The 23,887-nt window shown below is 49.7% G+C and overlaps 11 protein-coding genes across 11 annotated transcripts; 5 read left to right on the forward strand and 6 right to left on the reverse strand.

Annotated features, from left to right (window-relative positions):
* Positions 1-91: 91 nt before the first annotated feature.
* Positions 92-1,293, forward strand: Pdw03_6358 (Alternative oxidase; the record flags this gene model as incomplete). Its single annotated transcript, XM_014680088.1, has 3 exons — positions 92-348; positions 402-692; positions 756-1,293. The coding sequence occupies 3 exons, from the start codon at positions 92-94 to the stop codon at positions 1,291-1,293; spliced, it is 1,086 nt and encodes a 361-aa protein (XP_014535574.1).
* Positions 1,294-2,047: 754 nt separating this feature from the next.
* Positions 2,048-3,535, forward strand: Pdw03_6359 (KAR9-domain-containing protein; the record flags this gene model as incomplete). The annotated part of the gene is made up of 1 exon (XM_014680087.1): positions 2,048-3,535. One exon carries the CDS (start codon positions 2,048-2,050, stop codon positions 3,533-3,535), a length of 1,488 nt encoding a protein of 495 aa, XP_014535573.1.
* Positions 3,536-4,457: 922 nt separating this feature from the next.
* On the forward strand, positions 4,458-7,601 carry Pdw03_6360 (Karyogamy protein, KAR9; the record flags this gene model as incomplete). The annotated part of the gene is made up of 2 exons (XM_066101321.1): positions 4,458-5,780; positions 5,847-7,601. The coding sequence occupies 2 exons, from the start codon at positions 4,458-4,460 to the stop codon at positions 7,599-7,601; spliced, it is 3,078 nt and encodes a 1,025-aa protein (XP_065956404.1).
* Positions 7,602-8,170: 569 nt separating this feature from the next.
* Pdw03_6361 (GNAT family acetyltransferase, putative) lies at positions 8,171-8,961 on the reverse strand (the record flags this gene model as incomplete). The annotated part of the gene is made up of 3 exons (XM_014680085.1): positions 8,171-8,341; positions 8,414-8,523; positions 8,580-8,961. The coding sequence occupies 3 exons, from the start codon at positions 8,959-8,961 to the stop codon at positions 8,171-8,173; spliced, it is 663 nt and encodes a 220-aa protein (XP_014535571.1).
* A 705-nt stretch (positions 8,962-9,666) lies between these two features.
* Pdw03_6362 (Complex 1 LYR protein) lies at positions 9,667-10,225 on the reverse strand (the record flags this gene model as incomplete). The annotated part of the gene is made up of 3 exons (XM_014680084.1): positions 9,667-9,737; positions 9,808-9,907; positions 10,010-10,225. The coding sequence occupies 3 exons, from the start codon at positions 10,223-10,225 to the stop codon at positions 9,667-9,669; spliced, it is 387 nt and encodes a 128-aa protein (XP_014535570.1).
* Positions 10,226-10,568: 343 nt separating this feature from the next.
* Pdw03_6363 (Methyltransferase small) lies at positions 10,569-11,698 on the forward strand (the record flags this gene model as incomplete). Its single annotated transcript, XM_066101322.1, has 5 exons — positions 10,569-10,654; positions 10,720-10,727; positions 10,813-11,312; positions 11,563-11,610; positions 11,678-11,698. 5 exons carry the CDS (start codon positions 10,569-10,571, stop codon positions 11,696-11,698), a joined length of 663 nt encoding a protein of 220 aa, XP_065956405.1.
* Positions 11,699-11,886: 188 nt separating this feature from the next.
* Positions 11,887-13,404, reverse strand: Pdw03_6364 (Zinc finger, MYND-type; the record flags this gene model as incomplete). Its single annotated transcript, XM_066101323.1, has 5 exons — positions 11,887-11,924; positions 12,167-12,294; positions 12,347-12,920; positions 12,976-13,237; positions 13,297-13,404. The coding sequence occupies 5 exons, from the start codon at positions 13,402-13,404 to the stop codon at positions 11,887-11,889; spliced, it is 1,110 nt and encodes a 369-aa protein (XP_065956406.1).
* Positions 13,405-14,483: 1,079 nt separating this feature from the next.
* On the reverse strand, positions 14,484-16,315 carry Pdw03_6365 (Proline iminopeptidase; the record flags this gene model as incomplete). The annotated part of the gene is made up of 9 exons (XM_014680080.1): positions 14,484-14,795; positions 14,863-14,959; positions 15,024-15,162; positions 15,219-15,239; positions 15,290-15,454; positions 15,510-15,595; positions 15,666-15,910; positions 15,965-16,200; positions 16,273-16,315. 9 exons carry the CDS (start codon positions 16,313-16,315, stop codon positions 14,484-14,486), a joined length of 1,344 nt encoding a protein of 447 aa, XP_014535566.1.
* A 418-nt stretch (positions 16,316-16,733) lies between these two features.
* Positions 16,734-18,850, reverse strand: Pdw03_6366 (Sucrose/H+ symporter, plant; the record flags this gene model as incomplete). The annotated part of the gene is made up of 7 exons (XM_066101324.1): positions 16,734-17,068; positions 17,146-17,513; positions 17,564-17,920; positions 17,973-18,179; positions 18,236-18,359; positions 18,499-18,632; positions 18,690-18,850. 7 exons carry the CDS (start codon positions 18,848-18,850, stop codon positions 16,734-16,736), a joined length of 1,686 nt encoding a protein of 561 aa, XP_065956407.1.
* Positions 18,851-20,005: 1,155 nt separating this feature from the next.
* Positions 20,006-21,487, forward strand: Pdw03_6367 (Tyrosine decarboxylase, putative; the record flags this gene model as incomplete). Its single annotated transcript, XM_014680078.1, has 1 exon — positions 20,006-21,487. The coding sequence occupies one exon, from the start codon at positions 20,006-20,008 to the stop codon at positions 21,485-21,487; it is 1,482 nt and encodes a 493-aa protein (XP_014535564.1).
* Positions 21,488-21,587: 100 nt separating this feature from the next.
* Pdw03_6368 (Kelch repeats protein, putative) lies at positions 21,588-23,726 on the reverse strand (the record flags this gene model as incomplete). The annotated part of the gene is made up of 3 exons (XM_014680077.1): positions 21,588-23,021; positions 23,077-23,222; positions 23,282-23,726. 3 exons carry the CDS (start codon positions 23,724-23,726, stop codon positions 21,588-21,590), a joined length of 2,025 nt encoding a protein of 674 aa, XP_014535563.1.
* Positions 23,727-23,887: the final 161 nt, after the last annotated feature.

The following is a 23,887-nucleotide window of genomic DNA, read 5'->3' on the forward strand; positions in this document are numbered from 1 at the left end:
ATCTTTATCACCTTCAATCCCGTCAACATCTTTAATATCTTTATCACCTTCAATCGTGACCACTCCTTAATTCACTCTCGTAGGCTACACCATGAATACTCGATCAGCGAGAGCTCCCTGGCGGGCTGCAGCAAAGCCGCAGTACCTGCACCTTGCGGTCCGAACTTACTCGGGCATTGCAGCAACAACTATCACTCCTGCATTCGGCGAGAGCAAGCGCACATCGACATTCAGCCTTATATCCAAACGCCTTATTTCGTCAACACCCCAGAACCAGATCACAGACTATTTCCCACCACCAAAGACTCCAAATGTCAAAGAGGTGCAAACGGCATGGGTGCATCCAGTGTACGTTCTCTTCAAAGCCCCTCGATCTCAGCCAAAATTTGACTGTATGCCAGGTACACCGAATCGCAAATGCGAAAAATTCGCGTCGCCCACAGACAAGCTTCAAATTGGGCCGACTGGGTTGCCCTAGGAACTGTACGGATGTTCCGATGGGGCATGGACACGGCGACAGGATACAGGCATCCCAAGCCGGGCCAGGAACTCTCGGGTATCTTCCAAATGACCGAGCACAAATGGCTCAATCGGTTTATCTTCTTGGAAAGTGTGGCCGGTGTTCCCGGGATGGTGGGCGGCATGCTGCGACATCTCCGTAGTCTTCGCAAGATGAAGCGGGATAATGGATGGTAAAGTCACTTGCACAAGCCGAAATCGTCACCTTCAATGCTAACCCACGTCCTTGGATCTAGGATTGAAACCCTGCTTGAAGAAGCGTTCAACGAACGCATGCACCTCCTTACCTTCCTGAAACTGGCCGAGCCAGGCTGGTTCATGCGGTTGATGGTTATCGGGGCACAGGGTGTCTTCTTCAATGGATTCTTCCTGGCATACCTGATCTCCCCACGTATCTGCCACAGATTTGTCGGATACCTTGAGGAGGAGGCTGTCATTACCTACAGCCGTGCAATTGAGGAATTAGAGACCGGCAAGCTCCCGGAGTGGAAGGATCTCGATGCACCCGAGATTGCGATCAAGTACTGGCAAATGCCAGAGGGGCAGCGCCAAATGAGGGATCTGCTGTTGTTTGTCCGCGCCGACGAAGCCAAGCACCGCGAGGTTAATCACACCCTCGCCAACCTCAAGCAAACTCACGACCCCAATCCCTATCAGATTGAGTACATCGATCCGAGTATAAGCCACCCGACGAAGGGCATTGATAACCTGAAGCCAGAGGGTTGGGATCGCAAAGAAATATTTACCATTGAATGGGGAAAGGTAAATCCTTGAGGTATTCACAACGAAAAAAAATTTTTTTTTTTCACGGGTGAAAAATGGGGTAACAAAGGGTTACTGGTTGTTGCATATCATCTCTTCTCTTTTGCAACATTGAAGTTGTAACTAGACTCATGTACATAAGATTTACTTTTTACTTGCAAATTACGATTTACATGCAAATTACATTCGAATTACGATTTGCCACTCTTCCAAGGAAGGTTCCAACGTTCCACGGCTGTCAGACAACCATCATACCGTGGAATGTGGGGCACAAGCTAAACCCAACCAGGCAAGTCAGGAACACCGTGGACCAGGTTCGAGGCCCTGGAAGTATACAGAAGTTGTGTCAACTCCGTATAGCTTCATCTTCCAATTGAAAATCGCAAAAAATAGGGGCCTCACGGGCCTTATTGGTCTATTTCGGGGGGAAATGGAACACTCATCTCTTTCAACTTCCATGTGGGCAGTTGACCCGCTTCCCCTTTTAGTCCCCGGTTAGTCGAAGCCCACACCCCCCCCCCCTAAAAGCAGTTTCTCACCCGTCGGTTCTGCAGGTCCCATTAAATTTGTCCTTTCATGAATCTATTCACTTTGTACATAAAAGCCGTTTCTCGTCTGTGGATCACCCACACCTCACAGTTAATGTCATATCACTCTCCTGCAGAATCCTTATCACTGTGAACGTGGTGATTGATCTTCACGCAACCCAGATACAAATTTTGGCCCGGTGAAACGGCACACACCGAAAATTTCAACTTCAAACAAGATGGACACGCCCCGACGGTCCATGGATTTTAAGGTGGCACCCTTCCGGGCCTCCTCGCCGTCACCATCTATTCCAGCAACAGCAGCTATCTCCTCGTATTCCTCTCCAGGCCGCACATTTTCCTCCGGGTCCTCCCGCTCCACCTCCTCCAGCACCTCCGCTGATGCCAGATCATCCGTGTCAGTAACATCCTCTCGCCATGGATATACCCGTGCATTTGGTGCCGAGTTCGCAGAATCAGCCCGCCACCGCGATAGTGTCATGAGTCTTGGCAGTATCGCCCACCTACAATACTACTTTGCCCGAACGGGCTTACTGGATGGAAAGACCGGGAGAAGCCGCGAGTGGAAAAAGGACATGAAGAACAAGAATAACGTGCCCCAAGTCCTAATCACCCCCAATCAACGACACGTGGATGAGGCCCTGGTGGAGGGTGAATGCGAGGACGAGGACCCAGAGGTAATGCTGCCGCCTACAGTCAGCACCTACAGCGTCAAAACGCACCACATCCCCCCTCCGCCAGATCTGATGTTCTTGCGCCGACAACTTACAGCCGCGCTGGACAAGGCGGAGACTAATATCGAGGCAATTAAAAATGGCGCAGAGCCTCCTCCTCGCCCCATCATCCGGGCTAGTCTTTCTCCGGATGATGTCCCCGAGACAACCGACGACCTTCAAACCCGGCAGGTGGTGGTCCCGATGAATAAGGAGGAAGCGCAAGGCATGTGCATCCTGGATGATGTTACCAATGCAATCCGCGCAGCCAAGATCTACTACACCACCCACGAGAACCCAGAGCGCTTAGCATCAATAAAGAGTGAACGGGAGATCCGCTCGGAACTGTTAGATGTTCTGGAAGTTCTGAAACGATGGGCTGCACGGCATTTTGCCAGCGGTCTACGAGATGAGGAACGTGGACGGATTCAGGGGTGGTTCGTGTCTGCGCGAGCCATGATAGCCCGCGAGAAAGAGCTAGAAGACCTTGAAGCCCAAGAGCGGCAGAACTGGGACTGGGCTACCGGTGATTGGAGAGGCCGAGAGCGCTTACGCGAGGAGTCCTTCCTGCGCAGTTTGTTGCCTGGTGGTGACTCCTTGCCGACTTGGGAACCGGTTGAGGAGGCTGCCAGTGACTCCCTTCCCACGGCGTTTCTTGATCGGTTCCGGGACGGACGTGCCCTGGTTCAGTTACACAACCTTGCGATCAAGAGGTCAAAACGCCCATTCGGTGAGATCACGGCTTACCACCTCGACATTGCCAAGCCATATCGGCAGACTGAGAATCTTCAGTTCTGGTTAAAAGCTGCCCAACTCCGATGGGAACTCCGGCTGGATGTTGATGTTACGGGGGTTGTACAAAATAGTGGCCCTCCAGCTTGGGAGAAATTCGATACTGCACTGCTGGCTTGGTGCAAAACCGTTCGGGAAGAGCTGGTGCGCGATTGGCAGGCGGCTAACCCTGGGCGACCGCCGAGTGCTGGCTTGATTTGAGGACAACGTTTGAAGCATTGAAGTGTTGGAAGTTCATGTTTGCATCTCGATTTCCTTCTTTTTTTTTTATATTCCTTTTAATATCCTTCTGGGCACTTGATACGATACCCCTGAATTGTCGCCGACTATTCTGCCCGCCTCTATCTAATTTTTAGTAATTTTTTGATTCTTGATTGCCGGTCTCTTTGAGAATTGTATTTATCATGCATTTCATTCTTGTTTCATTCTATAGACGCATACATGCATCATCCGGCTGAAGCCTTGAACATTCATCCCCTGGTGTCTTACTGCTGTGTTGTTCAGTCCGCGTTAGGCGATACGGTTGCTGATCCAAATGTACAGCGAAGGGACTAGCTCCCTTCGGCAATAGTTTTTTTTGTGCTGGATGTGCAGGATACAGTTGTAATCATTGTTAGAGAACCGTTCAGGAGTTGGGTTGATATACATACACACCGACGGAGAATTGTAGAAACAGCAAAAGTCAACTGAAACCAAATGAAGCCAAAAAAAGAAATCAATCCAAAATGTGAAAAAGATTTCATCTGATCCCCTTGAATTACATACCAGAGGTACATCGGTCCCCATAGTTAGCAGTATGACGTTGGAGGTACCCCATTCTGCAAAGTAAACCGGCCCATACTGGCCACTGTATCCCTCTTTTCATCTGTTTCAACACTTGCTGCCCGATAACCCCCTCAAGTTCATGAGACTCTGCATTTAGAATCTCAATTGTTTCTGGGTCATGTAGCAGCATTTTTCTCCGACCCTTGAACAGCCAAAAAAAGCCACTAATCTGCGAGAACGGCAATCCCTGTTCCCGAGTGCCGAACAAGACGAAACATTCCTTGTATCCCTGTCTGAACCATATCCTTTGGTCCTTTGATTATTTTAATCCCCCCCCCCTCCCCCAGGGTCTGTCTCCATGCATGCCACAGCCGACAGTTCAACTCTTGCGACCAACCTCGCGACGCCTTCCCCCGACACGTCCACAACATCAACATCGCCGCCGTCGCTCACCCCCGCGCTATCTGTGTCTCCAAATGACTCCGGCGCCTCCGTTTCCCGACGCCTAAAGTCCAAATCATCCCTGTGGAGCTTGGGGAGCAGCAACAACAACAACGAAGAAGAATCTGTCCCTGCTGAGCCGACCGGCGCTGGCCGAACATCGATCCTCCGCCGACTCTCTCCCGCCCTCGCGGCTCGCGTCAAGCTGCTGGACGGCAGTAATAGATCCGCAGCGCAGAACCGGAATGCCAATGCAGTCGGTCGGATCCCCGAAGAGCACCTAAAGGAGCTTGACAATCTTCACCAAGACCTTTCGATCAAGGTAAAGAGGAAAGGCCAGGCGTGGAATCGAATGAACATATCACCCAGACAAACCAAAGAGTACAAGCGGGGCACATTGAAACGGGTCAAGCTACCCCAGCAAGATACCCCCCGAGAGATCGTAGACGTGCAAAGAAAAGGCCTGGAGTCATCCGAAGCAGTTGTGGACGGTCCTGAACTGCCCACTCCGCCCACCATTGTGGTTCCGGAGACCGCCCAGCCCATGGAACAGATCAGCCCACCCACGTCCATGTCTGTTGCAGAGCCGGTTCTTGCGCAGTTGCGCGCAGCCCCCATGCCCAACCTCCAACCCGCCAATAATACTCAAGATGCCCGGACCGACTTCGAAAAATATGTCGACGATACCGCACGGAGAGAGGAACGGTCCACTGAAGAGCGGTCCACTGAAGAGCAGTCCGCTGAAGAGCAGTCGACTCTGAAACCACCTCCTAAAGACTCACCTCCCGCCGACGCCGTGCGCTCGCGCTCTTCATCCAATTCCAACTCGCAATCATATTTCAACCCAATGGGTTTGCAGCGCGCAGACTCAATTTACTCTTTCTCCCGTGCATCCTTCAGTAACCAGCTCTCGCAGCTGACCTCCATTCCTCTCCCACAACCAGCCTCGCTCGAGGCCAGCATTGAAAACATTGCCACGGCGTTGTCTGCAGTGCGGGCCTTGAACGGCGCTGCAGAGCAAATTCAAATCTGGATCAAGAAGGCCTCAGATGTGCTGAACGGCTTAGATTCTGAAGACGACGTGGAATGGGCTGCGGCTGGTGGCCGGGAAGGGCTAGACGAAGTCGATAAAGCCATCACGCGGTTCGAGTGCCTGGTCAATGTGTACGTTAGGGCTATTGAGAATGTCCAACTTCGAGACGACATCGCCACCGTGGACGTGGACAACTTAAAGACTATTGTGAGCCAGATGGAAAGCATTCTGCAAAACTGGACTCAGATCAAGACAAAGCTGAAAGGCATTAAGGAACAGGTTGAATTGGCAATGGAGTGGGAAGAGCTTTGGTCGAACGTGTTGGGCGATGTGGGTGTGGAAATTGACAACTTGAGCGGGCTGATATTTGAGATGGAAGAAAAGCGACATCAGGCGTTAATGGACACGAGCGATACCAGCGGTGGCCTTGACATCAATGAGCTGGAGACGATCGTGGAAGAGTCTCCTGCGAAGGCCCGTGGACATACGCAAAACCGTCTGAGTATTGGGCCTCTCTTGACCTCGACATCTGGCACCCCCGTTATCAAAACACCGCAGGATGACACCAGTCACTCTAACCTCATGGCTATCTTTGCTCGTATGCAGCCCTTGAAGGCATCCTTGGAGTTTTTGCCCATGCGACTATCAATGTTCCAAGGACGTGCTGAAAACATTTTCCCGAGCGCATGTGAGGAGATTGAGGACCGGCGAAATCAGTTGGAGAAGAGCTACAAAGTTCTTGAGACCGATGCTGAAGCTCTCCTGAAAGAGTTGGCAGAAGACAAGTGGATCCTGGTTTTCCGCAATGCCGGAGCTCAGGCACAAAAGATGTTTCTATCGGTTGAACGTAGCATCGGAAAGCTTCAAGACGGTCTGGAAACTGGCATGCAGGTGCACAACCCTTCATCTCTAACCAAGCTCATTGAAAACTACGAGGCGAAGAAAATGCATTATGTTCCTGCTATTGAGCGTGTGGTCTCCATCATTCAAAAGGGTATTAACGACCGATTGACTGTCAACGGGGAGATTCTTCGTCTGCTATCTGACATGACATCCCGAACGGATGCCCTCAAGGCCAGCACCAAGGTAATGGATACATCACTCGAAGACCTGCACATTACCAAGGGCCACCAGCTACGCGACTCGATCTCCAGCATCCTCACAGTGGACAGTCCAGCCACAGGCAGTGCCATCGAGACCCCAGGAAGCTCGCCTGCGTCGTCCGTCGTCATGGCCGGCAACGGATGCAAGCGCGCCTCAACCCCCATGGGCAACTCCGGCCGTCGCGACAGTTCAGTCAGCAGTTCCACAGCCCGCTCGACTATGCCCCCAAACCGTCGTTATTCTAGCTTGCCGCAGGCTACAGCGACTCACACCGGTCGAAAGTCCTCCATTCCCCAACCCACGGGCTTGGTGTCTCCAACCCCATCCCACAGGTCCTCAAGCTTTTTCACACCGACCCCTGCTCGTTCTCGTACCCCAGCGCCGCCATCTACAATTTCTAATCGCCCGCGCTGGAACGCCAGTACGAACTTGAATGACCTTTACAACTCGAGCTTGCGGAAGTCCTCCGCACCAGTCGCCCGCACATCCCGGCCATCATCTACAATGTCCTTCTCCAATTCTCTCCGACGAGAGACATCTGCATCTCCGATTTCCGGCGGTTTTCGATCAGCCAGTCGCGTCTCGAGCCGCTTTGGTTCTCGGAGTCCCCATCGGAACATGCTATCTCCCACACCATCGCGGTCCTCGCTCCTCGACCCACCTCCGTACAGCGGGCTCCATCGACCAGCAGGGATGTCAAGCACACCTCGCAGTCGGCAGAGCTTTGCGGGCCCGTCCACAACTTTCAGTCGCAGTGTGTCAGGAGCCCCAGGTGGGATGGAGAGCCCAAGAAAATCCTCACGGCCAGGTACATCGCTAGGCCATTCTAGCGGCCGGCGAGCCAGTCTACTCCCGCTTCCTAAGCGAACGGAGAAGGAGCAGGCAAAGCCGGTGGATTCGCGTCCACGGTGGCGCCACAACTAAGTTGTATAGTTTGCACCGTTTCCTTCGCCCTCCTATGTCGCCTATGGCCCTCATCACCTTCTCTACCTCTCTCTCACTCTATCCTCCTTATCCCTCGACTTCTACATTTCTACGACCCTGTTCGGTTTGTTTGTTTGTTTGTTTTTCACTTGTTCATTTTCCCCTCTTCCCCATCGGTTCGATCTCGGTTTCCAAATCGGTTTTTAGTCAGTGTGAAGCGGAGCCATCATCTTGACAAGTCATGTTTTGCGTGATATCCCTATTGTTTGCATGGTATGGTCTTAGCGTGGGGGTCATTTCATTTCCCAGTTGTTTTCTCTTTTGAGTCTCTTTGATTACCATCCGTTTCTTCTCCATGTGGATTTTGCTCCTTGTATGGAGTAGGGAGTTTCATGTAGTCATGCTTTGGTCCTGTAAATGAGATGACTCATTTTCAGGCAAATTATTGCCACATGTCATATGTTCTTGGCCGTATGTCATTCGGAACAACATGATCCTATATACTCCAAACGGCGATCCTTATATGAAACATAGATGGATGTCTCAAACTATAACTGAGACATGTCATTTTAATTTCCCAGCTCACGTCCGAATATCAATGCATCCACCAAGTCCTCGCTATTCGCCAACCGCGCGGCTTTGGGAACCCGTCCAATAACGCTAAACCCTAGCTTCTCCCATATGCGGATAGAGGCCGGGTTATTGGCGAAGACCAAGTTGAAGACTGAATATGTGTATCCCTATCAAAGGAGTTAGTCACGCGTGTCCTATACCCGATAGAGGCAACGGCTGCCAAGTGCGAAGGATCGTACTAGTCTCGGTGCATATTCCAGATACGTTTCGCCCATAGCCTGTCCAACGCCCTTGCCACGTGCAGAGGTGGTAGCGAGAAAGCCTGCATTGCAGATGTGGGAGCAGCGGCCTATCTGAGTTAGTGTGGTTTCTGCTGCCCATGGAGGTTGGTTTGAAGCCCCATACCGGGATAATTAGGCTTGATATAAAAGGTGCCCAAACAAACCCTCTCCCAATCCCTCCCCTCCCTTAAACCCTCACCCTCGTCGTCCAATATCGCCAAAGCCGCAAACGTCCCGAACCAATAATCTGCGAATTGGTCCAGTGCCATCGGCTGCTCCATCGGGTATGTCCCGCCGCGGAGAATCTCCGTGGTGAATTCCTCGTGTAGGAATCTGATCAGGTCCTTGGGGACAGTTTGAGGTCCGCCTGTGATGGGATAAAGTGTCATTGGCGCCGAGGAGAACTTGGGCAGGGTGATTTTCCTTGCTGTTAGGGTCGGCGCTGCATCTGTGTGTGCTCTTGGTGGGGGATTGCGGGTCGAGGGGTCTTCCAGAATGGAGGGCATGGTGGATGGAAGAGGGGTTTTTGGAGATTTGTAGGTTGATAGAAGAATGAGGATATGGATGAAGTGTGATAAAAAATGTCACTAGGAAAAATTGGAGAGTGGTTAAAAGGGAATTTGACGATTGATATGTCCTCTTCTCCATCTCCATTTCGGCATCGGCAGCCGATTTTATATGAGTCAGCTTGTCATTGGTAGGGCGTTCTCCACTGAAGCTAAAGTACACAGTTGGCTTGTCATTGATTGTTCCTCTGTTATGTGCTATCACATGATAAATAGATCTAGGGCTGAATTGCTTTTGGTGCGTGGAAATGTTCTCGTCCATGGCCCCGGACATGCGAAACATAGGTGTCTGAGTTGCTCCGCACTTCACAATGTTCCCAGGCATGGTCATGGAAAGACCGCACTCCATAACAGTGCATGAATTGGGCGCGGACCTGAATCGTTAACTGTGTTAAACCAAGTAAAAACTTCGTCTCTTCTATTCCTACACCTAGTATGTACATATGGGCTGGTGGGAGGATGGGAGATGCCTGCATCTCCCGGCGGGAGCCTCCCAAGCACTTCTGACTGTCTTGAGACCAAAATGCTCTGCATTCGAGGGTCATTTTAGACTGATTTGGCAGCCGAGACCTCATTTTGAAGGTTCACATCACCAACTCTCGGGGTGATGGCGTCAGCCTCGGTCCAATACGATCAATCGAGAACTCATTGACTCTCTCCTTCTCCCTCCTTCTTCAGGGCCTGCATAAGCTCGAGTAGTTGTCCAAGTTGCTGATCTGCAATGAAACCCAACGTTTAGCAATTTGATCACCCGAGCCAGAGTTCAACCAGCACTCAAGAACATACCACTCATCTTATCCAACTTGGCCTGGTCCAGCTTATCTCCTGCCCACTGATCACCCTCCAACTTCTGCGCATATAGCTGCCACTCAGTCAAGAACCCGATCTATCATTGCTCGTGTTAGCGACTGCATCTAGAAGGCTTTCCTCTTCTCTTCCACTTCTCTTCGATATGGGATAACCACACCAAGGACAAGAATCAACATACAATATGCAACGGATTCTCCACACCCCGATGCGCACGGAACTCATTCTTCACGTAAGAATCGCCCAAGACGCGCATCTCGGGATCGAGTTTGCGATGGACGCGTAGAATACGCCGGTAAAGCTGTAGCGGCGGCAGGAGAGCAAGAGCCTCGCTGAGGCTGGACTTTGAGCCGATTGAGGCCGGCGTGGCCATGAGTAAACGCTGAGCGATGCGCATGTTGGATCTTTGTGGTTTTAGGGAAGGGAAGATGGGGAAATGACATAATTTCCGGGGATTTTCGAGGCAAAGGCGGCGAGGAGAACGCGCGAATCAACGGGTCGGGATGTCTCGGCATTGAAGATTCTGGATTTCCCTTCTCTGCCAGTTGCGGATCTTTTTGATATTGCTTCCCATTGGATATTGCATTTGGATTGGAGCTTGATTTTTTCCTGAATTTGGTGGTCGACTCAAACCGAAAAGTCGCGCATTCAACATACAATCTCGAGATAACCCCACTGTCTCCAAAACAGAGTCGATAAACCTTGAATTTCCGAGAAGCAACGCTTGAAACATATACTCCATGCTTCCCACGCCAGATACTTCACATGTGTCTTTTGACACCATCTACGAGCCATCGGAGGACTCATATCTCTTTCTAGATACATTGTCATCAGCATCGGAATCAAAATGGCTCTCTGAACGATTCCCAAAGAACCAGACATCACCACTAGTCGTCGAAGTAGGTACAGGTTCTGGCGTTGTGCTAGCTTTCACAGCTGCACAGTCTCAACATATCTTTGGCCGACGCGATCTTCTCACACTAGGCACTGATGTGAACCGCAATGCTTGCATCGCAACACGGAAGACCGCTATGACAGCCATCCAGGCAGAGCAACAGCCATCTCCTCGATCGGTTCACATCGCTTCATTGACAGCCGATCTGTGTGCACCTCTTCGCCCCGGCAGTGTGGATGTTCTCCTCTTCAATCCACCTTATGTCCCGACTGAGGATCTACCGCGTCTGCCTTCTGCGGCGGAAAATGATCCTGCTGTTTCAGAGGCCATGTCTCGCTCTGCCAAGTTCGATAATGACTCCTACTTTTTGTCCTTGACGTATGCGGGTGGAGCGGACGGTATGGAAACCACGGATAGGCTGCTTGATGCTATTCCCGGTGTGCTGTCGGTGCGTGGCGTGGCGTACGTCTTGCTCTGCAAACAGAATCGGCCCGAGCAGGTCATGGATCGCATCCGTGGATGGGGTGGTTGGCAGGTTGAGACGGCGGGGTCGAGTGGGATGCAGGCTGGGTGGGAGAAATTGGTTATTGTAAGGATATGGAGAGAGGATAGCTCGCTTGATGAACACATAGTTGAACAATGATGATACTATTTGTGAATCGACGGACAAGAAATTAGATACATGCACACCTGCTAGCTGAATGCTGGGTAGTTCACAGGCATTTGCAAGGTATCATGCCCATTCCCACTCGACGTACCGCTCATAGCCAGAGGCGCCGGATGCCTCCAGGATATCAAATACCTCTTGAGGTGCGTTCTTTCCAGGTCGCATTGGCCAGTGGGCCACAATTGTGTTGTTGCCTCTCATCTTCAACCCATATTTTCTTGTGAGTGTGCCAAACCCTGTGGACTTTTTGTATAAATCGAACGATTTGCTGACGTTGCTGAAAAAAGAGCTTGCTCTCCTATTTCTAATTAGGTCGGCGTCATTGTCATCAGTTGTCTCGGGTTCAGAGAGGTATTTTGTTGCACGGGCGACGTCCTGGTCCAGTGTGTCCCTACTCCACATGTCCTCAATATCACAGACAAAGAGGACAAGAAGCATGGCCTTTGGGTTTAGAATCTTCGGCTTCAGCAGCGGGCTAAATATGGCGAGGGTGGCGTCAATCCCAAGCACGTCTTTTTCTGCAGTGATGTAGGTCTATGTCGAATTAGCATTGTCTTCAAAACACACTTGAACTCGAAAGTAGAAAGTAGGGGAGGGGAGAGGCTCAGATGATGAGATTAACTCAATTCTATCGAACCCTGGATCTCCGGGTTGCCGTTTGAGATATCCCGGTAGACTCAGTGGGTCGATAGACAGAACTCGAATTTTAACCTCCTGCTTCGAAAGTTGACGGCAGAAACCCAAGAGAGTCTCTCGGAGGTAGATGAATAGCCTACCGTACAGATCATTTTTCGCAGGATAATTCGCTGTAAACGGTCCAGTGCAAACCTCCAGGAGGTTCCAGCTGATGCGTGGATCTGCAGAGTCTGGCATAGGCCAAGAACGACCAGCACAGAAAATCGCCCTAGTTGTAATCAGTGGACTGGGGATTTCAACGAGGGGCTGGAAGAACCTACGGGTTAGGAGTATCAAATTCTTTGCGTGAACACCCGAACGGCAACAATATTCCATCGCGGCGGAACTTCATCGTGGCAAGACGCCAATGCCGAGGCTGGGCGTACAAACCCCTATGGAGTTCATCTACTTTCTTGTTTGCCAACGTGACGCTTTGTCGACTGCGGGTAGCCTCGGTAGGGGAAAACCGTTCAGGACACTGAAGAGAAGTTCGAAGACGCTCCCACTCATCCCTCAGAAGCGCTAAATGTAAGGATGCTTTGTTCTTTTTCAAGACCCGTTTAAAAATCCGACGGCGACGTTTCCGTACAGCTTCGGAGCAGACTTCTTCAATCAGCGGCAGGAGCTTTATTCGAAGCGCTGAGAGAATCGACAAGGGTATCAAAGCTGAATACCATAAGTGAATTATGATAGGAGCGGCGTCTTCTGGCGGGAAATGGAAAGCTGTCAAAAGAAGAATGATATTCTGTTCGAACATCCCGGGTTGGATGCCACTCATCACCATCTCACACTGGCCCGAATACGTATCTGGCAAACGAGCGATTGTTTCAACGATGTTTCGAATATCATGTGATGCTATTACGAGCTGTGTCAGTTGAAAGAACATGTTAGAGAGCGGACTGTCTCTTACATATGAGAAGAACACGCATGTTGGGGGATGCATCCTGGCCTTCATTTGCATCCAGTTTCAGCAAATCCAATGCCGGCATGCTTCCCCACCACGATATTTTGCCAGCATTTGAATCCAGATCAGAAGGGTCTCGGTTTTCGAAGAAAGTTGGATTTCGATCTTCGGTGTGCCAGTCTGGCTTCCATGTCTCCCTCGCTAGAGCGTTGTTACAATCCTCTTTGTGCGTGGGCCAGTGTTCTTTTTGGCAGTCTTTGCAGCAGTACTGCGTTGACTTGGTTAGGACACGATGCGGGGATTTGAAGAGATCAATTGGAGACTTACCACAACTAGGTAGCAGCGGCCACATGCACTGTTGGCCTGATTGGGACATGGCAAGTTTTGGTTATTCGCACAGAATGCGGGATTGAGAAACTTCCCAAAGCTTGACATGATGAAGCAGGGACGTCAGCAAGGCTGAAGGAACTTGAAGACCACAATTGAGGAATGAGATGCGGAAGCAGCTCAAGAAGGATGAACGAAGGAACAAGCCAGACAGACGACGGAGGAAGAAAGATAAGCGAAAGAAAGAACCAGAAAAGTCTCAGCACGGAATGGGTTCGACACATCGTGGATTGCCCTAAATAATGCTCAACCACTGTCCTGTCTAAATTGGTGGCATGGTCACCGCCAGGGAGATCATCACATCAAAACATCGCCCTTAAAACTACACAGGATCTCTAATTTGCTTCTGTGCCTATTTAAATGCAACCATCGGCTCAAGGCACCTCTCACACGGTGGTTTGTACCTTCAACCGAGTATGGACAACAAGATTAAACTGATCACTTCGTTTAAGACAACGATCAGCTTGCTGCAGGAACAAATCTTTCTCTAGAGATGATTGAAATGCCAAAGATCATACGCATCTCCCCTCATGGACGCTGTGTTGTCCATGCAACTGACTGGCGTGCAGGATTTAGTTAGATTGTATCTTTGCCTCTGCTGCCTGTTCCCATCTTTTCAGGGTTTGACAGGCTTTTGAAACCCATAGTTGGCCTCGCGAGGCCCTCTTGAGGCTCTCTTTTTGATTGCTCCTTAGTTTTCTGGGTCCAGCGTTGAACAGCTTCATGGTAGGAGTGATAGGTAAGGCGCGCTGGATGTTTCTCTATGAGAACGTGTTGATAGTACCTAATACATAGACAAGCCTCTGACATAAAGTGTGGTCTTTTTTTTTCCGCTTTTTTTACATTCATCTGAAAAGACATCACAAAGCCGCACAAGTGGCCTAGCATTCTTATTCGTGTTAGAAGTATAGTAGTTGGATAAGGAACGAGAAATAAAAAACAACCTTTCAAGACATCAAATACCGAAATGACATTATGATTATTATCAATCTTTGACCTATTTAGAAAGACTAAGCTTACCTCTACACTCCAAAAGACTGCCGTAGAATGTACTGTCAGATGCTCCAAGTTCATCGTGTTGCTAGAAAATCCATACTATGTATCAAATGAAACATCGCACATGTGGATCAATCTAATGTATCCTCCCTCAAGTTAAAGAGCTGGCGCATGACCTCACCAGACTTGCTGCGCAGCGCATCGTGGTACATGGTGTTGGTGATAAACTGCTTGGAGCTCTTGATCTTGGCAGCAGTGGCTGCGGCCAGATCAAAGTGAACATACATATCATCGATGTAAGTTGCAGCATAGACTGGCACCTTGTTCTTGGCTAGTTGAGCCTCGTCGTACAGGGCCGGCCATTCATCTGTCGTAGCCAGGATTTCAGCAGCTTCCTTGAGCTTGGCGAGCTCCGAATAGGACTCAAACATATCCTTGTAGACCTAGAAGGTAAGATTTAGTGTTAGATCTTTCTGTTTACACCTTTCTAGACTGAGTTGGGCTATTTACCATCTCGCCGGTGAAATAAATCTCAGGCAGCGAGTCGTTGATCTGGAATTGCGGGTTGCTAGCGCGCAGCCTGTCTGCAGCCCAGAGTGACGGCTTTCTATATTCACTGTTAGACACAGATATGTCATTGAGAGTGAACGGCACCGAAAGCTTCTCCTTACCCTTGGCAGTAGATTGATTCATGCAGAATGGCATAAATGATGTTTTTGTCCATGCCGCCATTATTGTCAATCACCGAAAGAGTCGGCAGGGTAAGGAATCCGAACATCTCTAAATCGTTAGAGACTCTGAGGACGATATCTAGTCTCGGGTTAGTATTCTTGATTGCAACCTTCACGGGAAAAGGCAAAATTTACCGTGCAGACTATCGAAACCACCTAGATTGTGTTAGCTTCGATAGAGTTATTGTCAGAGTCAAGGCTCTTACCATGGAAGCCGAACATAATGCCCAGCTGCTGGAAGCGAGAAGGAGTGAGCACTCCGGATGGCAAGGCAACCTTGTTTTGGGTCAGGTATTGCATGATATTCTTGACACGATCCACGTCCTCGGGGAACTTCTGGTAGTATGCCTCATTTCGCTCCTTGACCTTCTCTGTTTTTGTGTTAACATTACGAATAAATCACTCCAAGTGATCAGGGGAGCACACCATAGGTCTTCGCATAGACAGGATCCGGTCCGTTGGTAAGAGGGGGAAGGCCACCGGTAAGAAAAGCTTCTCTTAAGCCTTCAGGGCTGAAAGTTAGGGAAAATTAGCGGGTTGTTCAGCCTCCAGACCTGGAAATCAATGTCTTTCAGAACTTACAACTTTGATAGATAAGTCACGGCACAGAAACCACCGAAACTTTGTCCAAGGATACTCCACCGGCGCTGGTCAGGCGGATAATCCTGCGTCAAGACATCGCGAATGGCTTCACAATCACGGACAATGCTGTCTGCACGGAAATTCTTCAGATACTCGGCCTGCTTGATTGCATCACCCTGGCGGGCAAGGGTCCCCGCTGTGAGAGTCGAACTGAGGCCAGTGCCTCGTTGGTCCAGAAAAAGCACCTAGAGAATGAATGAGCATCGATCTATAGTCAATAAGCAAAAGGCTTGACACACTTGATATCCCTTGTTGAGCATGAATTCGACCCAGGGGTACGACTGCGGGGCACCACATCCAAAGCCAGGGCCACCTTGCAGATAGACCAACCAAGGAAGCTTGCCCTCTTCTTTGGCAGGCTCAATTGGTTTGTTCAAGCGACTAATACTCCGTGCAAAAAGCCTCAGCTTGTCCCCGGCAGGCTTGCTGTAGTCTACAGGGACATCGAAGAACAGCTCGGAAACCCGAAATTTGCCTAGATAAGGTCAAATTGATCAGTTTCGAACCCAGTGGGCTAATAAGTGACGATTAATAAGACATTACAGACCTGAAACGTTATGGAATCGTCGATCAATCAGTTTTGCGGCCATGATTGCGATGTTGATGTGGACTAAAAACAGATAGCGCGTTGGTAACAAGCCACTTTGCGGAGAACCGCACCAAATTTTTTTGTCCACTGTTCACCTGCAATCACTCCCAGTATAAAGAGAGTTATGGTTTTTTTCATCGATCCCAGTTGTATGGATGAATAGGAAGGCCTTAAAATTAGCTACACTACCAGGTGTATGGCTACGCCTATTGTTACGTTTGTGCTGGACGGTATGCTCTCTCTATCCTCATCAAAATTTCGATGTGCTTGGTTTGGACCATAGGATGTCCTGAGACGGATACAATGTAGCAAATTGACCTAGGGCAGAGTAAACATGGAGCTGAAAAGCATTTTTACAAATCTGGCATTCTGTTCCAAACAAAGAATCATTCCCAAAAGTGAAAAGACAAAACGAGTTATCACCCTGAGTTCTTCCCCGAGTATTTATGGGCTGCAAGCTGCCGGCCTGCCTTTAGCAGTAGTAGAGTCGCCGGTAGCTGAGCAGCCGCAAATCCGACCATGACAAGCAGCTGCGTATTGAAACTACTAGCTAGAACACTTTTCACCTCCTCCTGGATTTCGGGAGAAAGAGTGTTTTTCAATCTCACATTCTCAAGAAAGAGGTGCAGTTCATGCGACGTCATGACACCGCGCAAACGCTTCGCTAGACGGCCATTCAGTATATTAGATGCAATGGCAAGACCAATGGCACCGCCAAGGAAGCGAATCTGGACTACAGTACCAGTGGCAATTGCTGTAACGAAATACGACGGGCCAATTAGTCAACGCATCAATCACCTAAATTTCAAGAAATCTTGGGAGAGCACATACCCAGGTCTCTATCTTCGACTATGTATGGCGTCGATAGCACGAGGATGCCCATTGTCAGACCCATTCCTGTCCCAGCAATGACTAGGTAGCCAATATCGGCTGCGTGAAAGCCTCTAGAAGTGGCAATGGTTGAAAGAAGCCCAATTCCGACAGTGTGAACTGTGCAGCCCACGAACAGAGTATAAATAAACGGGATACGTCCCCTAGAGCTGGCGATGTTGACAACAGCCGCTGCAAAAGCCGCAATAGCGGAATACCCAATCAAATAGATACCGGCATCCAAGGGCGTTTTGTCCAACAGAAGCTGGGCTTGCTGGGGAACATATACTAGAACGACGTTGTATGGTGCGCCAATGACAAAAGAAGAACTAAAAGTGGTCATCAGAAGAAGTCATATCGTAACGTCAAACGAACTCACAGAAGTATTCCCAGCCACGGACGATCGAAAAGCCAACGCTTGGGAAATATGGGGTCTTTACCCGGGATGCCTGAGATATGCCATTCCCAAGCAAAGAAAGCAATCCAGGAAACGCCCGTGAGCACGAGGAGCGCAATTGCGTCCCTCGAGGACCATGAGAATGCCAGATTGGTTTCGTTCAAGACGGCGACTATCAAAAATGAGCCAGCCATCATCAAAAGTGATCCCAGTATATCGAGATTAGCAAATGAGCGATAGGAGGCTCGTGTTCGAAATGAAGGAGTGTGCTGATCAAGACCGAAGTGCTTGGGCATCGCAACGATGATGACAACCATCGCAATGACGCACAACGGTGCACTAGTGAGTTTGTTAGCATGTCTTTCGACACAGATGCTGAGCATTCACATACTTGACGAAAAAAGTCCATCGCCACGTCGAGTCTTCTGCAAGAGCACCCCCAATGATCGGGCCTATCAAAGATGCAAAAACAAGACAAAATGACATGAGACTGCTGTAAATGGGAAGCTTCGTTTTAGGAGCTATCTCGTAGACACATAGGATTGTCAAGGCGTATGTACCAGCACCCCCAATTCCTTGGAGTGCTCGGAATGTTATGCTGCCTCAGTAGTTAGCCTTTGAACATATAAGGGGGCAGAGCTACATTGGACCTACAGCTGGTTAACTGTCTGAGCAAACCCACACCCGATAGAAAATGCGAGGAGAATTACAAGGGCAGCGATTGTGGTTTGTTTCCTGCCGACTATATCGCTCACTTTCGTCCATATTGCCATAGACCCTGGGAGTAATGCGACATCAGCAATGAGAGAGACAGAGACCGTGGGAAGCTATGTCAAGATAGATATATGGGTTGGGAGAAACCAATTAAAAAAAAAAAAAAGTGAGTCACAGTTAAATTGCATTTTTTTGAACCATACCTGTGTAAGTGGCCAGATATCCAGTAATTATCCAGCTTCTCTTCTCGAAGCCTTCCAGATCATCGGTGATGCCCGTGAGAGCCGAGCTTACAATTGTGACGTCCAAATTAGATAGAAAGAATCCAATCAAGAGTCTGTCGATCGTCAATATTCGTCATCCAAAGCCTGATCACACTTGACAAAGCACATACCCCGTGGCGGTAAACATCAGCCTCCATCCTGTCGGGTAAACAATTTCACTTCCTGGAGAAGACGCTCTCTGTGCCGACCCATTTTCCTGGCCGAGCCCCCTAATGCGGTCTTTGCTAGCTTTTTCGAAGGTCGCCTCTGCGAACTTGATGTGACTAGACATGGCTGTCGCCCTCTCAACGATGAGTGCTTCCGGAGTAGGTGAAGACTGAAGTGGCAGCCATTGTTGCAGGAAAGTTTTGAACGTGACCACGGTCGATGTAGGACCAAGCCCCGCGTATCTTCACCCCAGGGGCTTCATGTGGAACGCAGGAGACGCGCGATGACAGAATGTGGAATATTTACAAGCAGAAGAAGGGTGATCTGCGTCGATCATTGAACTTAGATACGCTCAATTGGATGTGGCTTGGCACACATTTGGTTTGAGACATGCACGACTGAATTTGTAATATTTGTGACTGCTTTGTCAAGTTCTGTGGATAATTTTCCGTCTTCCTGGCTGCGACTTGGTCTGAAATTGAAATAGAGCGAAGGTCTCAATCCCAGGCACTGGTCTCACGCGTTTTGTTCTCATTGTAGGAGACAGAGTCTCCTTGCTCGGGGCTAGCTATGCACCCCTGGAATATTCAAGCATGACATAAAACATAGATAAGGTGTTTCAATGTGGTCAAGTAAGGAGAACTTGTGCATTGCCAAGGTAAATTCGGAGAGTAAAGTGAGCTTGTAGTTGACTGAGCAACAAGTAGACGAAGTCAAGATAAATTCTCTGCTCGGTACCTTCTCCCCGAACTTGTACGGTTTGATTAGGCGCAGTTAACATCCAACGCGATACCGGGGGTCATGCGGAAGATGGAAAATCTGTGCAAAACCAGCACTGGAGATTACCTCGACAGTACTCCGTGCCGAGGCAGAGGCAAGTTGACTCGGTCGGCACCTAAGGCAGCCAAGCAAGAGTCACCACTCTATCCATGAATGGGGATTCCTGCGGATTTTAGGCATCCCAGCTCCGATATCATCTATCTTTTCCAAGACTTTCAAAGGATGCAAGGTCACCAGAAACTGTTGGAACATCGGGCCCCAACTTTGCCCCACTCATCCCGCCCTCCAGGCTTTCAACGTTCTCTCTGGAGATGTCATCCAAAGACATACATTTAGACCCGCCTGCGTTATATGTTAGATTAGAAGGAACCCAGGACTTTTCTTTGAAGGTGCAGCTGAACCTTGGAGGGAGCCTCATTAACTTTCCAAGCCCCGAGATCCCGGCGTTGATATAAATTGGCACGACTGCCTGATTTCCCCCAAGACACACAATTCAGCCATGCAGAACCAATTCCATCAAGACATTTGGAAGGCTACTCAGGGACGGTGGGACTCAAGCATTCTCCCTAGCACTGAGAGCCTGGTCCGAGCTAGGGCTTCTCTTCCCTTGGCACTTCCGGACACAGGATCCAGTCTCGAATCTGTCCAGCAACACATTGTCGATGATATTGTCCCGGCATTCAACGGAGCAAGCTTAAGTGCTAACTACTATGGCTTCATCACTGGCGGAACTACCCCGGCAGCGCTCTTCGCGGACAACGTTGTGTCTGCTTACGACCAGAACGTCCAGGTGCATCTCCCAAATCACTCGATTGTCACCGATGTGGAGTACAACGCACTCGGTCTCCTTCTAGACCTCTTCCAACTAGATCGGTCTATCTGGCATAATGGAACTTTCACTACCGGTGCCACGGGGAGCAACATCCTCGGCCTAGCATGTGGGCGCGAGTTTATTTTGCAGAAGGCGGCGCAAAGAAAGGGCTGTCATCTTCAGAGTGTTGGTGAAGAGGGCTTGTTCGAGGTATTGAATGCACTGGAATTTTCTGGGGTTCAAGTGTTATCCACGCTGCCACACTCGTCCCTCGTGAAGGCTGCTGGTGTGCTAGGCATCGGTCGTTCCAACGTACACAACATCTGCCGAGCCGACGACCCGCTCCGATTTGATATTGATAAGCTCCAAAAAGAACTTGCGAGAACAGACAAGGTCAGCATCGTTGTATTATCTTGTGGAGAGGTTAATACCGGTCGTTTTGCAACAAGTGGTGCGGATTTGAGAGAAATACGCCAGCTATGCGACAAGTACGGAGCCTGGATGCATGCCGATGGAGCATTTGGAATCTTTGCTCGTGTGCTTGGTGATAGCCCGGAGTTTTCAACTATTAAGCAGGGCTGCGAAGGAATAGATCTGGTCGACTCGATTACCGGTGACGGCCACAAGCTTCTCAACGTTCCCTACGACTGTGGCTTTTTCTTTACTCGACACCCGAATGTGGCATCGCACGTATTCCAAAATGCGAATGCTGCCTATCTAGCTGCTGGAAACTCCGAGGGTCCTTCCATCCCATCGCCTTTAAACATCGGAATTGAAAATTCTCGTCGATTCAGAGCGTTGCCGGTCTATGCATCGCTGTTGTCATATGGCAAATCTGGATATCAAGAAATGCTGGAGCGTCAGATAAGGCTTGCCCGGAAAATCTACGGATGGGTCTTCGAGCATCCTGGGTACACGGCCTTGCCAGAAGCATTGTCCAAATCGGAACTGCTCGATCGGACATTTATGACTGTTTTGTTTCGTGCAAATGATGAGGTCTTGAACCGCGAGCTAGGAAGCAAGATCAATGAGAGTTCGCGAATGTTCGTCTCGGGTACCAGCTGGGATGGAGCCCCTGCTTGCCGTATTGCAATCTCGAATTGGCGAGTCGACGTGGAGCGAGACTTTGTGCTGGTAACTGACGTGTTGGCAAAGGTTGCCCAGGGCTAAGGCAATAACATCATGTGAACATTAATAAGGCAGATTTAGAATCTCAAACAATTGAGCATTCAACACTTTGATATTTTTTTGTGCAAATATATAGAGGGTATCAGCGGCGACGACCAGCTCCTCCCACGTTCTCAGTACGGTCCGACATGCTAACAACCTCTCCAATGCCCGCGGCTTCTTGCTCATCTTCCAGAGCCATGATCTCCTCTCGGCTATCCCACCACTTTTCTTCGGCCATAGAGAAAGCTGCCTTGCGCAGTTCCTTGATTGACTTCTCACCGGACTGTTCCCTCTCCTTGACAACTTCCATCATGATATTCTGCCATTCTTCAGAAGTGCGGCTGAAGAACTCTCGCAAGCTCTCGAACGGCCGAGGCAAAGGTCGGCTGTCATTGACATTTTGCTCTTCTGGCTCCTCAACTTCGAGTTGTTCCATGTCCTTCGCAATAGATGGCACCGCTACATCTGTTGGGGCAGGCGAAGGAGCATCAAGAGACATCGCTTCGGTGTCAGCCTCATCGTCTTCATCCAATTCGTCGTCGTCATCTTCGTCATCCATATCCTCATCACTGTCTTCGGCTTCGTTCAAGAGGTTCCAATTCTCGGGCTCCCTATAGAATATCTCTTTGACGCCGTCTAGTTTCACTAGATCGATTGAATACATATCGTCAAAAGTGAATTCTCGGTCACCCTTTTCAAACGTGCCACCAAAGATGAATAAGGTATCATCTTGCACTGCCAGCTGGGCGTTGAATCGCCGGTGGGGCATTTCGAAGCGCACAACTGAGGGCTTTGCAGGTTCCACAGGCTCCTCTGGTTGGGGCGTGCTTGTTTCTATATCATCGTCGTCATTGTCCCGAATTCCAACTTTAGCTTCGAGGGCTTTAAGATTTGCCAAGAGCTCTTCCTCGTCCGCCTTGCCCCTATTTTTAGACTTTGCGTTTTGATTTGCCTGCTGTTTTTTACCAGGCGCGCGGGGACGTCGCAGACTCAAAGGGAAGAAACGGTTCCTGTCAGTGGTCCAAGCAAAGAGAGTGTCGAAGAACTCGCTGTCAATGCCCTCCTCAGTTAGTTCCACGTCATGGACACCACCAAACATAATTCCTCGGCCTTTGTGATATGCCATGGTAGTGCCAACACGAGGCGGATTGGGCGTATTAGCTGGCTTCTTTCGTCGCTCCCATCGGACTGTGGGTGCTGTTGATGATGGGGCCTCAGCTGCAGGGGGTGTGATCCTCAAGAACCAAGTATCCTGGTGCACCATGGGCCGGAGAGCCATCTTCTGAGGACCACCGCCTTTGCCTTGCTTACCACCACCCGCAGCTGCCTTCACTCGAGAGTAACCTCCGTAAAGAACAGCACCGGTTTCGTGCGGTAACAGGGAGAACGACGAGCGAGGATCGGGCTTTTGAGACGCAATGGTCAACGTGGGGTTGGACCAGGTATACTGATTGCAATCATAGATCCACAGGTCCTGCAGGTACTTAGTCTGTTGAGAGGTGTCTTGGAATCCACCAAAGAGGATGATGTAGTTCTGTCTCGATATGAGCTATGATTCAAAAGACAGATGGTGAAATCGAAACACATACCTTGAAATAGGTCATACGGTGACCACTTCTAGCAGGAGGACCTTTGCCTTTGACCTCGAGACGGGACCATTCTCTTGTAGCTGTGTCTAAGTGCCAAAAATCGTTGTAGTGGTAGAAAGTGCCTTGCTTCGGCGACGAGAACTCTCCTGCTAATAGTAAGTCTCCACACAAAGAATTTGCGATTTATCTAGCAGGACAAGATTACCTCCAAACATATAAATGCCCCCAGAGTTTCCTCCCCGACACCATGCATGACCACTTCGAGGAAGAGGACTGTTGGGACTAGTCACCTCCCTCCATTCGCCGCGATCAATCAAATAGACGAAAAGGTTATTGAAGAAAGTGGCATGCGTCCCGTCAAAGTACTCTCCACCGAAAAGCAACAGCTCATTTCGATTCGATGGAGATGCTAGCACGGTTGAAGACGAGCGCGGGACCGGCGGCTCGGAATGAACCTCGGTGACCTTCAAGAATTTGGCCTGTTCTTCGGCGTACTGGGCCAAAATGGCATCTAAATCTGCGTCTTCAGCATCGCTGTCTGCGTCCTTGCCCTTGGCTTTGGATTTCTTTTCTTTCTGCGCAGACTTCTTTGACTGCTTCGCCGCTACACGATCCTTGTGCTCGGCGGACTTCTTATTCTTTTTGGCCATTTTGGCTCAATGTTGGATACAGAAGGTGAATTTTCGCTATCTTCTTTTCGTGGGGCAGAAATTATGCCCTTCCCCACACTGGATTGCCCCCCTCCAGATCAGCTCCACGTCTCTATGTGTGTTGCTTGCACCACTGGGGTTTTGCTGACATATAGGATCAG

This window comes from Penicillium digitatum, chromosome 2 (assembly GCF_016767815.1).
Source record: "Penicillium digitatum chromosome 2, complete sequence".
Classification (NCBI taxonomy): Eukaryota; Fungi; Ascomycota; class Eurotiomycetes; order Eurotiales; family Aspergillaceae; genus Penicillium; species Penicillium digitatum.